The following is a 17,428-nucleotide window of genomic DNA, read 5'->3' as shown; positions in this document are numbered from 1 at the left end:
AGGCTGCAGGTATCTCAATAGGGTAGGAACTGTAGAAAGGTTACTGCATGTTTAGTTTTGTATTGCAACCAAATACAATAATGTATACATTGTAAATACCACTTTTTTCCCTTTAACATCATTAACAGTCTTTGGATGTTTACTTATTAAGTACCAGACAATTCTGAGGTACAAAATGAAAATATTCAGTGATGTTACTTTGTGGTAATACTACTATTCTTGAGAGAACTCCCTTGATTTGGGGTGATAATTTGGTAATTCATTGATTAAGTGCTGGTACAAGATGCAAGTATACATCATCCCACTGTCCTGCCATAGTTTCTAACCAGAAGAGATACAAGTTCTTTCAAATGTAAGAGGCCATCACAGCGTGATTTGTCTAGCGCCATGGTCAGCCCTTGGGGTGCAAGAAGTAGAGCATGTAGGTGAGTGGACCATCTATAAGAATTGACTACCCTTTCATCTGAAAACAGGACTGCACACTGTTCCCTGTAAGTCATTATCAGAACTACTTTGTACAGTATCACAGTTCTGATCATCACAGTACAATACTCTGCTATCACTGTGCTGTAATAGTACATTTAGCTCCATGCCTTGCCTCTGGCACAGTGTAATGCATAATGGATCTAACGAAACTTTAAAAAGAAAAGAAAAAAAAGAGAGAGAAAAGGAAGAGCCCCCAAGCCACAGTGAAGCTCTTGAAGTTACTACACTTCAAGTGAATAGAGGGATGGAGAAGGAGACTCTCCTGACCCTTACAGGTGAATTCTCTACAATAGTTAATGTGAAAATTCTCTTACTCAACGTTCTGTGTTAAAACAATGGTGTTTATGCCTTGAAATAACCAGAGGATTTCTTGGAATTTTTACAGCCTTATACTGACTTCAGTCATTATAATGCTTGGTGCAACCTGCTTTGCACACTGTGAATGCAGAGAGGCAGACAGAAAATTATTATAGGATTTGTCAGTATATATTGTAATACAAAGGCAATTGTGTTCTTTTTTGTGGAATTGGAAAACAATATTTACTTTAAAGTTAAATATGACAAAACAGAGTCCAAATTGTTCTTTAAAGATATTTTTATTTCTCTTTGTACATTCTTATACTGCTAATGACTAGTCCTTTGAAAACTTCCCTTAAAGTATCTTGAAATAGTAGTTTATATTTTAAAGGTCTATGGAAGATACAATAATGAACAGCTATGATAATATTTCATCTTAGTTAGTGAAGGCAGTTCCTTGCAGCTGAAGCCCCACATTTCTTTCCTTCTCTTTTTATGAGTAGGAATAAGGCTGTTTTCATTTCTTGGGGAAGGAAGGAGCCTGAAATAAGTCTGTAGATGACTATTCCTGTGCACTGAAGGTGAGAATCTAATCTTTCTTTCTTCGGGCAAAAATGTTACTATGGGAGGAAAGCCCTAAAGTCCACAAAGGCTTTGATACCACACTGAGTAAATAAATACCAGTGGTCTGTGGACTCAGTGCAGAGAACAGGTCCCTCTGCAGGCACATCCATCTCTCCAGGAGGCTATAAAGCAGCACTGTGGTCCACACCTAAAATCTTATTTTATTCTGAACTTGCTCTGGTGCCTCAAATACTTATACACATGCACAAGTTAAATTTCACATGCATGAGTAGGCATTTGAACTACAGCAGGTCTATTGGAAAGAATTGGGCAATTTGGTTTGCAGAGCTGAGCTTGGAAGTTGTAGGGAGATATACTTCCACACGGCCATAAGGCTGCCTTAACAGTGTTCAGATATTATTTTAATCAAAGAATTGTGTACCCCAGGATCTGAGTCAAGCTGAGGATTAGGTTTGTAAAAAAATATCAGAAGTTCCTCCTGGATGAAAGATTATGAGTATTTAGCTACATTACTGCTGTTACAGGCATGGACATGTGTTCAGTATTTTTGAGTTGTAGCAGTGTTATAACTAATTAATTGTGTCTGTCTAGTTATACATTAGACCAAAGTTAAAGGCTAAGGTTTTATTAAATACTTCTGATTTTCTTATTGGTTTTGACTATATAGCTTAAAAACTGAAATGCACTTCTCTAAACTGGGCTCAAGGAATGTGTCAATAAAAGATGTTGCAGTTAGTCGAATCTAAGATGTTAAATGAAGAAAATTTGTGGAACACCAATAACTGCCATTATGTTCAGCCTTTTAATTTCTTGTAACAGCAAGAATAGTGTTGTGAGAACAAGGGATAATATATACAAAAAGAAGAAAGGAACTTCTGTTTGCAGAAAGTGCAGGGAAGTTGTTCTCATAATAAGTCATTCTGTTAAACAAGAGCCATTATTGCATTCTAGCAATGCAAATGTAAACTAGAAAGTCAGTTAGGATAATATATTGTTAGTATATGTATTTTCTCTTCTGACATACTTTTTCTTTCTGGAATTAAATGCTATTTGGTTAAAGATATTGTGGATCAAGATTCAACATTTAAATAAAAGTATTTTTTTATATTGTTCAAAGCTGACCTCTGCTTTTAAAAAGGCTTGATCTGCAGTTTTTCATCTGTTTAGGAGCATACATTTTTGGTTAAGAAATTGAAGACACTCTCTTTGTCTTTTTCCTAAGCTGGGGAGGTTGAGATAAAAAAGAATGCCTGCCTTAAAAGTCACACATGGCTGTAATTTAAGATTTTTTTTACCTCATTGTCCATAACAGTTGAAAGAAACCTTCAATGAAAGTTTATTAACTAGGCCAATGCCTCAGGCAATAAAGGTTCATTTATTACCAGTTTCTTGGCTGTTTTCCTTCTTCTATTTTTCCGTTAAACTCATAGCGTAAGATAATACTTCACAAAATTAAACCTTTGACCTTCTGTGGAGTTAAGTCGCCTTTGATTAGATAAAGTAACAATTTATGGTCCAGCATGAGGTTGCACATGAAATGAATAATGCAGCAGACTGAATGAGAACTGAGAATCTATTGCTTTTGAAAAGATGACTGTTGTTTAAGAAAGAATGTTCTCTCCTAATTGTATTGTAGTGACGCTGTATGCATTCCAGTAAGATTTTAAACTGTTGTTGCGAAGTACAATATAGCCAGGCAGTTCTGCAGCATACATTGTTTAATTCTGTCACAGTTGCACCAAGCCAATAATACATTTGCAGATCACAAAACCCCGTTAAGCTTTAACAGTTAGTAATTTGTTGTGGTATTTGGAATGCAGTGCCTGATTTCACTTCTTTCTCTTCAGTACAAAGGAATAAATCCATGATAAGGAACAACTTCGTGGACCATAAGTCCATCAGTTCCATATTAGTGACAAAATAATTACATTTACAAAATCTTTTTCATCAGCATTTCACCTGCCAGTAGTTCTCATTCAAAAGCAAAGTTTTATCCACAGAACCAGAGAACACCACTTTCTAGGCCGGTGTTTTGTTTCTGCAACTGTGTTAATTGCAAAGACACTCTGTAAGTAAAAAAAATTTTAGATTCCTGTAGAAATTTAGCTCTTTTGCTTGTTTATTTTAAATGCCATACCCAGATTTCAAAATTCATATTGCAATTTAGGAGTACTTACAGGAAAAGGTCTGATTAGTCTGATGAACAACAGATGGTTTGAGCCTCACATACACTGGTTTTCTCCACTTCAAGACTGGCAATTTCATTTGAGTTGCACCAGTCTAAAACAGATCACATGGATGATTTTTTTCTAAGTATTCCTTCTTTAACAATATTTAAAGTGCAATTAGTTATTTCACTTTTTATTACATGACTCTTTTAATAATTACCCTTTTAAAGATGTTAAAAAGTTATCAAGATAAGCAGTTTATGCTGAAACATGGAAGTTGAGCAGGAAAATACATCTAGAAGAGCCAGACAAGAATTTTGTGATTAACTCAGAATAACAGGTAATGAAATTTTTAGAGTATACCAGTATTGTTGTATGGGATCAATCCAGGCATCTTAACAGAAGTAAAACTTCTGGATAAGTGTGAAATTCCAGGCTTACATTATCCATAAAGAATGCTATTAATGAAACTTAGGTATTTTTTAGCAGACCGTTATGATGTAGTCTGAAGCTCCCCTTTCTGCAATCCAGTCTATGTAATCAGACCTCTGTCCTCCTGCAGATTGCTTTCCTCTTCTTGTTTTATGTATCACACTATATAAAACACCCATTAGATCAGCGACTAAGGTTAGGATCCTATTTCTTTTGAAATAACTGGGCAGCAGTGTAATAAGCTACAAAAAACTTGTACCTGAAACCCATGAAACCAGTGTAATAATCTACAGTGATCGAGGTCAAGTCCTAGGAGGTAACTTTGCCTTTCTTTCTCAGACAGTTTTTCAGATTTTAGTAAGAATTTTGCCCAAGTAAGAACTTCAATATGAAACAGGGAATTAAGTCATGAAAAGATATGAATTATTTTCAAGTCAGTACCATTGAAATCAACTATAAGAAAAAGTATTAAGCGTTAATTGGAAATAACGAAATTAGTTCTTTCAGAATTTAGATGAGATTTTGAACTTCTCCCATGTAATGAATAAAACCATTTCTGGAGAATAAACTTTCTAGCAAATAAATCAAATTAAATGTAACACACTGCTGACAGTCGTAGTTTGGCTTTCTCCCTGTTCTGTGATGGCAAATGTAGAGTCCTAAAGAAAAAGGTTGTGAAAATATGTAAAGGAAAGCAATAGTTCTGTTAGAGATGTTATTAGTTATTTATTGGAATAATTATTAAGAATTATATTAACTATTAGGCATAGTTATAACTGAATTAAGATCAGTTACCTAAAAAATTTTATAAGTAGTCCCACATCCAAGTTTGGGAATACAGTTCAGAAATATGTATTTTGAGATACATTGAGACTGAAAAAGTTACACTCACTTTTCTCCTTCACAAACAAGATGTGTTATAAGCTGCTCGTGCCTCGACAGCTGAGAGTTGTAAGAGTTCTCGCTGAAGCAGGGAATAGTATTTGTTGGAAGACAGAAAACCTGTATATAATTTAATGCTCACCCATAATTCATACATATTTGGAAACTGGCGTAATGTATGACAACTCTCTCAGGCATTTTGCTTTCAGAACAGAATTGTTTTCTGAGGATGCTGTGTAGTTTTTCTCATTGTTTTCCATTTCATTCATTCAGTTTTCAGCATTAGAGACCACACATACTGGGCATACTTCTGGTCTCATTCTCACCCATGAAATTCTGACTTCAGTAGAGTTGCATGGGTGTAAATTAGACTAGAACTTGGCAGGAAAAAGCTTATGATTATATTTGGCAGAGGCAGCAGGCTGCAACTTTATTAACATAATTAACAGCTACAAACACCAAACAGGCTAAAGTAATCTAGTGACAGAAGAGAGAAGGTCTTTGTAGGAAAGGATCATTCTCACTTTCTTCTGGTGTTCTGCTTCTTGTTCCTGAGTTCCTACTAGGGCTTGGAGAGCTTTCAATTGAGCTGTAACTCACATTCATTCAGCTCCTACAAGACACCTTGAACAGACTTTTGCTCATGAGTCTACAGGAACTGTCAGCAATACAGAGATTACTTCAGGAGCATGGCAGTTGAATTGAACTTTACTTTCTGATGTTTTTCTTTTTGAATTAAATTGTTGGACAAGATTAATTGCACACAGTAAGAGATTTAAATGAATAGCTTTATAAAGCATTAAAGTTCTAAGTATGTCACATGGGAAAAAAGCCGTAAGGTTTAAACGAATAAATGTATTTAATGCATAAAATGTCTAGGCTAATTTTTTAATTCCTTTACTAACATCTTTTATTGAAAAACCATACTTTATTCATCCATCTTAGTTATACTGCTGTGGTTGTGGTAATTTAATATTCCTGCTCTTCGCTAATCTTCTGGTTCAACAGAAGTAAACAATAGCTTTCATAAATTAAAAATACGCTCTTCAGAACATGCTTCTAAAGATAAAAAACAAGGCTGTAAACATTTATGACTGAAACAAACTAGATTGTTCAAATACTGCCATGATGTATCATGTATATCAATATGGCACTGATATCAGTTAGAATGCAAACAAGGTTTTAAATGATGTGCCCCTTCATTTCAGCTGGAGAATCCGCTTTACACCATCTGCCTATCAGATGGTTAGGAACCAGGACTGCGTATTAATGCCACATGTTCGATTTTCTTTCCTCTTGTAATGGTTAGATTCATATTGCTAATAGCTGTGCATGAGCACTGTCGATGAAATTTGTGTGACGATGGAGTGATGAGATATTTATAAAGCTGCCTGTCTCACTGCATAATCAGCAGGAAGAATGCCAGACATAAACAACTTATCAATTTCAGAATATTAATGACAACTACCATTGACTTTAATGCATTGAATATTTTGGCCTGGATACTTTTTTAACTGTTCAGATAAATATTTGTAAAGAATAAAAAACATCTATGTGGCTGTTTGGTGTGATCCTCATTTCTTCCATTTAAGGTTATCTCATATTTGAAAATAAAATTTCCATTCTATAGAAAAGTGTGCACCTTGGAAATTTCTTGGCTACTTTTTTAAGAGTGCAGTGATATTAAATAATGTTTAGGTCAAAAGGCTTATTTGAACAACAAGATAAAAAACAAAAAAATCCCAGTATTTAGCCAAGTGTATACCTGTATGTGAATTTAAAGGTCATATAGATACATGCATAAAGATAGTAGCACTGTAGTAACTTCTTATGTTTAGAATATATTTGGCTGCCTTTGCTAGTGAGATAAGTCAGACTTTGTGCTAGAGAGGAAGTTTTGTCTTGTACCATAGCACAGTACACCTCAGTGCACCAGTGATTATAATGGAAGTAGCTCTAGTAACTGTCTTGGGACCTTCCTTGCCGCTTATTTGCTGTAACATGACGGTCAAGTGATAGGGAAAAGTAGCTGTAAAGCAGGAACTTCGGTGTAGGCTAGAATTACTGTGAGGAGTAGTGTTAAGCCATAATTCTGAGGATTATTCCTCATTCACATTCCCCCCTGCTCCCCCTTACACCGGTGCTTACATGAGACATGCATTTCGGTTTAAATTAATTGCTGTATGGCAAAGTAATCATTTCAATCACTTACGCGGTTGTGTGAGAGAAGCAATGAAATTAGTAGTTTAATTTCGGCTTTTTCAAATGATCATTTATTATCACAAGCATTATCTTGTGAAAATCATAATACAGAACTAAGCAATCTGTGTTTCTGTTTCCCAGTCCCTATGGCTTCCTCTCAAGAGAAGCATTATGGCCTGCTTTGGAGAGAAGCACTGAAGCATACTGTTTGCAGATTTTGTAATGGAAGAGAGTTTGGTTTTTAGCTCTTCTGTAACCAGCTCATTAGCCCAGTGAGACATAATATTGTGGAGCTCACAAGTCCTATGTCCAGTGTCTGTTTGATAAGGTATTTACACTGGTACGTGGATGCTGATAATTAAAAACTCTGCTAATCTGGAAGTTCGGTCACAGCTAAAAGTTTGAGGCCTGCTGTTGTATTTATTGGCTGTATTGTATTCCTCCAAAGGATTGTTCTTAATAGATGCTAGTTTTAGCTTGTGAGAGATGTATATAAAAAAAAGGAAGTATAGATTATTGTATTGCTTAATGAATACAGGATGCAAAGTTCAGAGGTGCACCATCCCTTTTTCTGTGGCCTAACTTAGGGACTGTAACCAAACTTGTATAATGTAACTTCATATCCTTCCTCTATGTTAAAAATATCATTGGAAGCAATCCATGTTATTGTCAATACCTTCTTAAGATCAGCAAATGCACAATTTGTAGTAGTAGCAGAAGCTAAAATAAAATGAAGATTTACATTAATCCACCTTCTGATTTGATGTTTGGCTTTTGGTACATCTTATACCTGAAATAGCAGTTTTCTAAATAATATTGATCTGCCTATGCAGAATGTAATTATCACATACTTGGTAATTCTCATTGCACTTGGAAATGTGAGAAGTCAGCCTGTGAGGAGGGTTGGGAGGCTGGTAATGTTTGCTAATCTTTATGCTGTCATGCAAATAAAGAAGGGAAAGCAACCTTGAGTCAAGCCACAGTATATTCAAAGGCACCTCTTATGCCACCTCATTGCTTTCCTGATGTCCATTTACTTTATGCCTTCTTCCCACTGGAATTTGCCTTTGTCCCTTCCCGTTGCTAGCTGAAAACATAGCAAGACTGAACTAATTTTCCAGTTAAGCAGGCAAAGGAGACAACAGGAGGCCCTTCGAAGCAGTGTTGGTAGCAATATTTATCTCAGCAGCCAGGGATTATTCAGTCTTTCCTGCTAAATTGCACTCCTCCTATGCTGGGCAGAAGCCTTGGTCCATTAGAATAGTAAGTTGTGGAGTTAATTCCTCTTGAGGTCCATAAGACATTTCACACCTCTCAGAGTAGCTGAAAATCAGACAAGCAGGCACCTTTAAACTAATTACACCGAGGTTTTTCAAGCCTTCTCCACAGTCAGGGCAAGAATCTTGATTGAAAATGATGGAGTCTGTTCTCCTCTTGTGGCATAACAGACTGATGGCTAAGATTGCACAATTGCATAACATTTACCTGGGTTTATGCCTTCTCTTTCATTTTGTACAGTAATTCTCTTTAGCTTCCATCTCTGGCCCCTGGATCAGTCAGGTGTTGTAGGTAGCTCTTGTGAAGTTTTGACACTGACTTCTCTCTGCTACCACCCAGGCTGGGGGAAAAGGATCTGAGTTGGTAGCAGTATGATTTAGATACTGCAGAAGAATTATCCTGCCTCAGGGAAAAGGGCAAAAACTTATGCTTGTGACTTTGATTAAAGGCTGTATCTAATTACGAGTTTTGAAGGCATTACTGGACTGTTTCTCTAATTGCTTTTGACAAGAGAAATTTTCTTGTTTCTGTAGTACATTCTTCTAAATGACTGGATGGTGGAAATTTGCTTTGGTAGGAAGAGCACTTGGATTGCCTGAAGGTAGTTTTGGGATTGGGATTAAATGGATTTAATAATTCCTCTTCTCGTTGTTAAATACCTTAATGCTTTGAGTCTTGGGCAAAATAAAATAAGTATTTTACGAATGTTCTGCATTGCTAAAAGTGCTTCCTAAAATGACCATATCTCCTTGCTGTTATGTGTGAAATGGGAGATAAATGTCAGAGTTCTTTCATATGGTACTCATAAATGGAAATTATAGGCCTGTTTTTTTCTGTTTTCTTTAGCACATTGAACATTTGAGATCTAAAGTTCTTTTTAATTAAGTGCAATTATGTACGTGTTCACCTACTTTTATAGCCAGATGCTTAAGACATAATTCTGCAGCTCAGTCAGATTCCTTAAAGAATTTATTTATGACTGCAGTTAGTTTTGTTGTATTATGACTTCACTTACTGGATACCAAGTTATGATTTGGGTCGATGTATAGGAATAACTTTCTAAATGTGATGTGAAACATTTTACTTGAAAAAGTTGATGTCTTTTCAAATCTAACAAAGGAATAATATTCTACAGTGCTTGCTATTCATTGTGAAGCAAATATGAAGGAGGAATAACAGTCTTAGTCCATACAATAATGAGGAACCATAGAATGATGTATATTAAATTTTGATTGTACTTTTTTACAGGCCTGACAGCAGCCGCTGCAGCAGCAGCAGCTGCCACCAATGCCGCCATAGCAGAAGCAATGAAAGTGAAAAAAATTAAATTGGAAGCTATGTCCAACTATCATGCAAATAATAACCAGCATGGAGCAGACTCTGAAAATGGAGATCTGAATTCAAGTGTCGGTAAGTCTCAGAAATGCCATTATTATGTGTCCATAATACTCTGACATTTTATTAATATAGGGATCCTTCTGGGCTTTCTTCTGAAGTCCTTGATTTGGTGTAAAAAGCTCCATATTTGTTTTCCTTTTCTTACCTTTTTTAGTTTTATTTTGTATTTGACCTTTACACTAGTGTGCAGCATTGTTGTTACTATTACAAAAACATTCTCTCCTTTGCAGGTTACTTTTGCAGACTCCAGTTAATATTTTCCATGAAAGAAAGTGGTTTGATTGCTTAGAGTTCATTTTTCAAAGTACAGGTGGGGTGACAGATGATGGTGTCAGAGTGAAATTTAACAATGTCTCCTGCTCAGTGTGCTGGGTATCGACTTTAGGTAATTCAGAACACAAGCTTGAAAGCAAAATATTTCATACTTTCATGTGCCCTGTGACAAAAGGAAAACATACATACACGATAAATTATTGCCACACTCTACAGTTCCTATCATATTTTATTTTAATAAACACATTCTTAAAACGTAGTTAACAGGTTTTTCCATTTCTTAAGCAGCCATCAGCACCTCTTTTTCTTTCTCAAAAAAAGAATTGTTTCAGTATACTTTATTCATTTGTTTGGACGATTTGTTTTGCTAAAGCATACTTCAAAGCTGGAATAACTTTTTGTTGTTGTTGATTAAATCTTTAATCATCTGTGTGTGTCTGCTGTAAAATGTTTTGTTATGCCATTTCATTGTATTGGCTCCTTTTATCATGTTGAGACAGTATTAACTCAGCAACAGAAATTCAATGACAAAGAGGTACATTCAGAAGACTGTAGGCAAGGTTGGTGTATATTGGAATAAAATAGCTTAAGATAGGGATTTTTTTGGTTTGTGTTTTTTTGTTTTGTTTTGGCTCTTTTGTTTATTTTTTAGTTTTTCATCTCTAAATGCATTTGAAATGAGTCTTAGAGAGTTATGTAGTAGCCTTAACACAGATGTGTTTGTGAACAGCATTTCTGTACAGTTCAGTAGGCATTGGTAAGCTATGATTTAGAAACAATGTGAATTGCAGTTCAAAGAACTGGTTCACCTAGGCACATGCTATTCTAAATAACAACAATATGTATTCATTACTTCATAGGGAGGTGACCAGATTTTTTTCTTTTCTTTTTAAAGAAAGGCTTAAAAACCCCTTCTGTGATAGTGAAGAAAACAGTCTTACGTGTGTGTGTTAGTACTCATATACCAACATGTGTGGTCACTAGAATATTAATGGAAAGATTGTCCCCTTGGAGAGAAGACAAAAGGGGACAGAGAGCAGGTGTCTTTGAAATCTGTGAGGAGGAGATAGAAGCTAGGAAGGACCAGGTGGTCCCAAACATACTGGAAAAAAAAGTGAAGTAATGAAAGTGAAAAGTGTAAATGCAAACTGGGAGGATAAAGGGTCTGTATTAGACTAGAAGCTATTTTAGATTTGAATTTCTGACTCAGCTGAAATAAAATGTTCAAGTACTGGATTATGGAAATGTTATTCTGCATGGCGGTTCCAGTGACAAACCACTTGTTCATCCACAGAAACAGACAACAAGTAATCAACATCTAAATCACGTGAAGTATTTGTAGGAGAGTGGATGGAGGGAATATCTGAATTTCCTCAGACTAAAAAAAAAAGATTTAAAAAAATCATCATTTGAAGCATAATTTAATTAACTAATCTGCTCTTACACAGCTCTTTAAATAAACAGATTCAGCTATTTTAGTAGAGCAGAGTTAATGAAGGAAGCTTATTTATTGTCGTTGTCAAAATATCTTCTCAGCCCCCTAACGTGTTAACTTCACTTAATTTCCTGGTTTGACTGAATGAAGAACTGAGTTCATTTTGTTCAGAAAAAAGAATCTCTTCTAAGTAGAGTGAATAGCATTCCAATGGTGTCTGTTCCACAAGGAATGGCTCTGGAAATCCAGTGTGCTTGTCTGTGCATTTTATTCTTCCTATGGAGGTTTTCTCAAAAATAGTTTGCATTTATTTTTAATTTCTTTTATAGTGACCCCTGTCCAGTGTCCAGTGCTGGTTATGCCTATGGAATCAGAGAAGTGATTCCTACTGTTACTAATGCCAGGGAATTATTAGGTTTATAAAGCATTAATTCTCTATTTATTAGTTGCATTTTAAAAAAGTAGCATATTTTATTAACTTGACAAGAAATCATATTTCAAAGGTGTTGCTTTGTAGTAGATATGTGAGGTTTTTTTCCCCCTGCATTTTTTTCAGGTGTTTATGTCTTTTCACATAAATATTATCAAGTCCATATACCTTTAATATTTTAAACTATGCCTTGTTAGGCATGAATTTGAAATATTATGTCAGTGGATGTTGTCAGGAGGAAGGGACAAACCAAAACAAAAAAAACCCTGATATTTGTTTATATTTCAAATTATCTTGTGTGTCTGACCAAACCGAAAAGGAACAAACAAAAGAACCAACAGGCTAAAAGCTTAACTAATACATCTTAGTCCATATGTAGCAGGCATTATCGTGTATTAGTGTATGTGGATTGATCTTAGGCTGTTCCAATACCTTTGTAAATGAAGATAAATAAAACATGGGCTATTTGGTTGAATTGCTGGATTTGCTTCTGAATTGTCTTGGTTTTTTAGATTTAAATAGATGCTTACTGTGAACCATTTTGGTAGATGAACATTGTATAATTTTACAGAGTGTTACACAAATTTATTAATTTGGTCCTTTGAAGCGATGGCATGGCCAAAAAGGTTAGTGAGTGAAGAGAGTTAAAGGAAGCCAATGATACTAGTAAGTAACTAATTTATATCCCTCTGTTTTGTATAGTAACCTTGAGCTTGCCTCCTCTCACCAGAATTACCATTTGGGGTGGGGGGTAGGGAGAAAGAGAGAGAAAAAAAAAAAGAGAAAGAAGAAATTACAGAGGAATCAGAGTGAGGTATTAGCACACTGAGTAAAATATATGGCTGCAACGCCTTTCTCCCCCATCCACAATCAATTGGGTTCTTTTAGTTTAATATTTACTTGCTAAGATGAGATGCTAGTCTGCATGGTGATAAACATTCTGCTACTGGCATTTGAAGGTGACCTGTCAGTTCATATGGACAAATCTCCTGCTTACTGAAATGTACAAAATAAATCATTAAAGCAGGCAGGTGCTCATTCCCAGATTTAAATCACCATAGATTTATGATTTGAATTAATGCTTCATTTGGTCATAGAAATAGATGCTGAGACAAATGATATGCAGTGGTTGGGGCTTCCATACTGTAGCCATCCTAATATTGATTACTGAGATGTCTTTGCAATCTCTTGTTTATATCAAGTACTGTCTTGTGACAGCTTGGCTGATATGAGCTACATTGCGGATAAGAAGGAAAAATGTCCTGGGTTCTTTTTAGTGGCAATTCTATACACAACATGCAGGATAGATAAATTTATTTAAATAAAATTTATTAAAATATAATTCCATATGTCAGCAAGCAAAAAAAAGATTATGCTGTGTGCCTTTTTTTTGTTTTTGTTTTTGTTTTATTTTTAATTGCAAAATGAAAGGAGAGTGACAAGGTCAAACTTTAAATTTCATTGAAGAGGCTTTGTTATTCGTCATATTAACATCTTAGGATGATAGTAGAATCAGTTGTATATTTACTGCCTTACCCTCCAAAGTTACAGATAGGTAGAGCAGCTCAATTATTTCCTTGCTGCTTAAGTACTTACTGCCCTGCTATCATACTTCATTAACCTGCAGCAGCAAATATAGAAGCCTTTGAAAGTAAATATGTTTAAAGCTATTTCTGTGAGGTAGGCTTTGCTATCTATAACTCGGTAGGAAGTGAAGAACGGTCCCTAAACTTTTGCTTCCCAAACATTTTATATATAATGAAAACCCTATGTATACACAGACTTTAGGGAATACTCAAAAGATTTGTAAAGACCTTTGCCACTTGCTAAAATCTGACTCATAAAACTTGTAAACAACTATCAACAATAGTAAATTACTTGCTTAGTAGGAAATGAGTTCATATCTATTCAAAATGTGATCTCAAAACAGATGTCCCAAGAAAATGTCATTGTTTAAACTACATTAATACACATACACAAAAAAAGCTATTATTTCTTTGAGGAAGTGAAGCAATCACGAAGACTTTGGTGTTCTGTTTCTAAACACAGTTAGGAAATACGAGGCAACATTTTACACTTGGCTAGCATGTTAATCCATAAACAACCACAAAGTGTGTTGAAAATTAAGAGGCTTTCTTGGCATGTTAGGTTTCCTATTCATCTGCATTACTTTGCAATATTTAAAATTATGAGACAAATATAAGGTTTCCTGTGATCTGTTGTTCAAAAGTAACCGTTGCTTGCGTACTATTATTCTTTGTTTTTCCTTTATCCAGAATCAGAGATAAAATGATTTAGGTGAAATTACTTTTCTCCAGTGACCTTGCCCAATAATAGAACAGTACAAAATACAGTCATTTCCTTTGTCTAAACACACGTATCTATTTTGAAGGAAAGAATTACTTTTATGGTTTTAGGAAAAAGTCTTGGAGACCTTGAAAAAGCAAATAAAAGGAAACAGAGAATGCAGGCCAGTGAGCACAGCTCTGCAGTTGCACATCTGATTCTCTGCCTTGGCAATGTTAATGAACCTCAAATCCTCCCTATAATTAGATGAGGGAATTGCTTATATTTTCAAACAGATGATGCTGCTATAATGAAACGATTGACAGGGAACTTAAGAGTGTCTACAGTAGTCATTTGGTTTCTGTTTTTTTGTTGTTGTTGTTTGTTTTTTCTTTTTTTTTTTTGTTTTGTTTGATTGTTTTCCTTTTTTTAAAAAAAAAAGTGTAAAAGAAAATTGGCTGTAGGTACAGGTCCTGGGAGAGGTTGTAATTTACAGAATGCTATGACAGGTGTCTTTGTATAGCATGGAAATAAAATAAAAGAGAAAGGAATGATGGGCAGGTACAGCATTTTTTGGGAGGGGGTGTCCTGTGCTGCTTCTGCTCGGGTTCTTTAAAAGGGGCCGAGACTCAAGAGATGGATCCGGATTGAGTGCACAGCTGTAACTGCTGATGAGCTAATTGCTCCTTATCTCTCAGCCCCATTCATCTTCATTTTTTACCAATTACTGAGAATTATCTGTGTTCTCAGTTGGATATGAGAGTTAATCCTTTTTGGTTAAGCTGGCAGTACTGTGAGCAGATTCCAAATCATAGGGTGAAAAAGCCAGAGCAAGCTTGTTCTCAAACTCTCTCCAGTTCAATGACAGTATCACTAGTTCATAAGAATTTTTCTATTGTTTAACAGATTAAACACAATTTTTTTTCCTTACCTTAGTGCTTTTATTAATATGCATTTTTCTCTTAGCATAAACTATATTTGTATATTCCTAGGTGGATGCATGCACTCCCTTTCTGAAAATATTCACTTGTAAACATGAAAGTAAGATAAACAATAACTTCAAGCTAGAAAAATTATTTGCAAGATTTCAGTGTTTATTGTGTGATATGTGGCACTTCTTTTAATGACAAGGCCATGTATGCAACTTTGATATCGTGGGACAAAAGACAAGTGCTTGTCAGTGACATATATCTACTTCTGTAAACTTCTTTGAAATTTGTGGATGAAAAGTGTTGCCTAGGTGCTAGCAAAGGCATAATCATACAGCCTTAAGGACAAATGTGCTATGCTGAGCACATTGCTTTTCAAACTAAAGAAGAGCTTTCACAGAACTATGCTTCAGGAGTGCACAAAATACCAGAAAGAGATAATTTGGTTATAATGAGGCCACTAAACTTTGTTTTGGAATTCTTCTTGTCTTCATAGTGGGATGGCAAAAAAGTTTCCTGAATTTCATAGCTAAAATGTAATTTAGTGTATGAACTGAGGATATGTTTTCAGGGATCTGCTTCCCTAGCCTTTAATTGTAATTGTTAAATTTGCTAAACAAGGCAGCGAATTGGATATTGCAGTCTGAGCACCAGTTAGTAAATTAAGGGACTTATTAACAAAGATTCAGCATTTGATTTTGGACAGTCAGTTGTGTTTTAACAAAGAGTCTCTCATCTAGGTTAAATCCTCACTGTGGGATTCTTTGGAACAAACGTAGACGTTTACATCTGAGTTAGTCATCTTAGACTCGACAATTGTAGGGGTGATCCATCTTATCCTAAAGTACATGGCAAAAGTAGGTTAGATAAATTGCACCTTACAAGTGCTTAGTGACGCGACTACTGAATTGTAGTTATGCAAAGAAAGTTAAATGCATGAATCTCACAATTTGAAAGCGTTAACAGGTCTATCCGGAGGCAGTGATAGAGTAATGGTAAAATAGTGCCTGAGACACAGTGAAACAGAAAAGAAAAAACAAACTGAAAACCTACTCTTCAGCAGGTGAGAAGTTTAGGTACTCACCCTGAAAACTATATGAAGACAAATATACTCACAAATTTTCTCTGATTGTGTGGGTATATCACTTCTGAAAAGAGTAATTTCACCTATGAGCCATGCTGAGAGAACAGGCTTCTGAAACTGCAAAAGCAAATACTTCCTGCATGCCATTTGTGCTTTGGGCCTACTATGAAGCTGTATCAAGTTAATGGAAAAAAATCTAAGTAATTAAGCCTAACTTGTCAGCAAAATTAAAAAACAAAACAAAAGGCTATTTATATTGTTTGATCACAGTTACTTTATTTATTGTTCCATGCAAGATAATCCTAATTGGATAAATAGTTGGATAATTTAATCTTAGATGTGAAGGTTTTTTGGTGTGTTTTGTTTTTTCAAAATACTTGCTTTACTATTATGGCCATTTTCCTTTTTAGCAGTGCCTTGTATGAAAATAATGAAATTGTTAAGCTTTTGTCCAGTTTTATTTAATTTATTTTTTTTATCAGCAGTAAATATACTTAAAAATTATACTGTGGATGGGCTATATTTAGAAATGTAAGTTATAATAGTCTATAGGGTCATTTTTTGTAAATAACTAGTTGTGTCTGTTCCAGAATGATATGGACTGGGCATCATCTCCTTTTGGTCTTAAAAGTGTCTTGATAAAGATAAATCCCAGAAAGTTTTGTTTAATCAGGATATCCTGGAGGAAACAAACAAACAGGCAAATTAATACTACTTTCTGGAGCCTGAGGCTGTATTCTCATGCATATGATGCCTGCCTGCCATGAACGTAGGTTCAAAGGAGCATTTTTGGAGTTTCTCTAGGTAATGAGAAAAGGCATTAGTCAGACATCTACTGTAGGATATTTTCTTAAATCAAATCTGTGCATGTAGAAAATGGTATACTGTGACAGTTCTTCAAAACTCTATTTTTTACACCTTTCTCCATCCACAATGAAAACTTTCCATCAACAATGTCAGAGGGATCTACATGTAGATATATTTCCATTGTCTCAAAGTTTGCGTTCAAGTCTTAGAGCTTCAACTTTTTATGATCAGGATGTTTATATGTGATAAAGCTGATAAATGAAGGCAGCATTTCTGCAAAAATTAGAATGTGAAATAACTAGATCTTTTCTATGAAAAGAAATAATGTGTACAGAAGAAGGAGGGAAGCATACAAACCTGTAAAGAGGTAGGCAGATTATCCTAGAGGCCAGAATTTCTTTTAATTTCTTTAAGCTCATAGTGTGACGATACAGGTGAGGCACTGAACGCGCTCTA

The 17,428-nt window shown here is 35.2% G+C and overlaps 1 protein-coding gene across 1 annotated transcript in view; it reads left to right on the top strand.

The window, feature by feature from the left end:
- The window catches only part of DACH1 (dachshund family transcription factor 1), a 364,513-nt gene that overhangs the window by 180,104 nt on the left and 166,981 nt on the right, over nt 1–17,428 (top strand). The window contains exon 3 of the mRNA XM_054399848.1: nt 9,579–9,740. Within this exon, the coding sequence (XP_054255823.1) occupies nt 9,579–9,740 (162 nt within the window). The remainder of the gene's footprint in view (nt 1–9,578; nt 9,741–17,428) is intronic.

This window comes from Indicator indicator, chromosome 1, assembly GCF_027791375.1.
Source record: "Indicator indicator isolate 239-I01 chromosome 1, UM_Iind_1.1, whole genome shotgun sequence".
Lineage (NCBI taxonomy): Eukaryota > Metazoa > Chordata > Aves > Piciformes > Indicatoridae > Indicator > Indicator indicator.
This window is presented reverse-complemented; position numbering and strand designations above follow the sequence as displayed.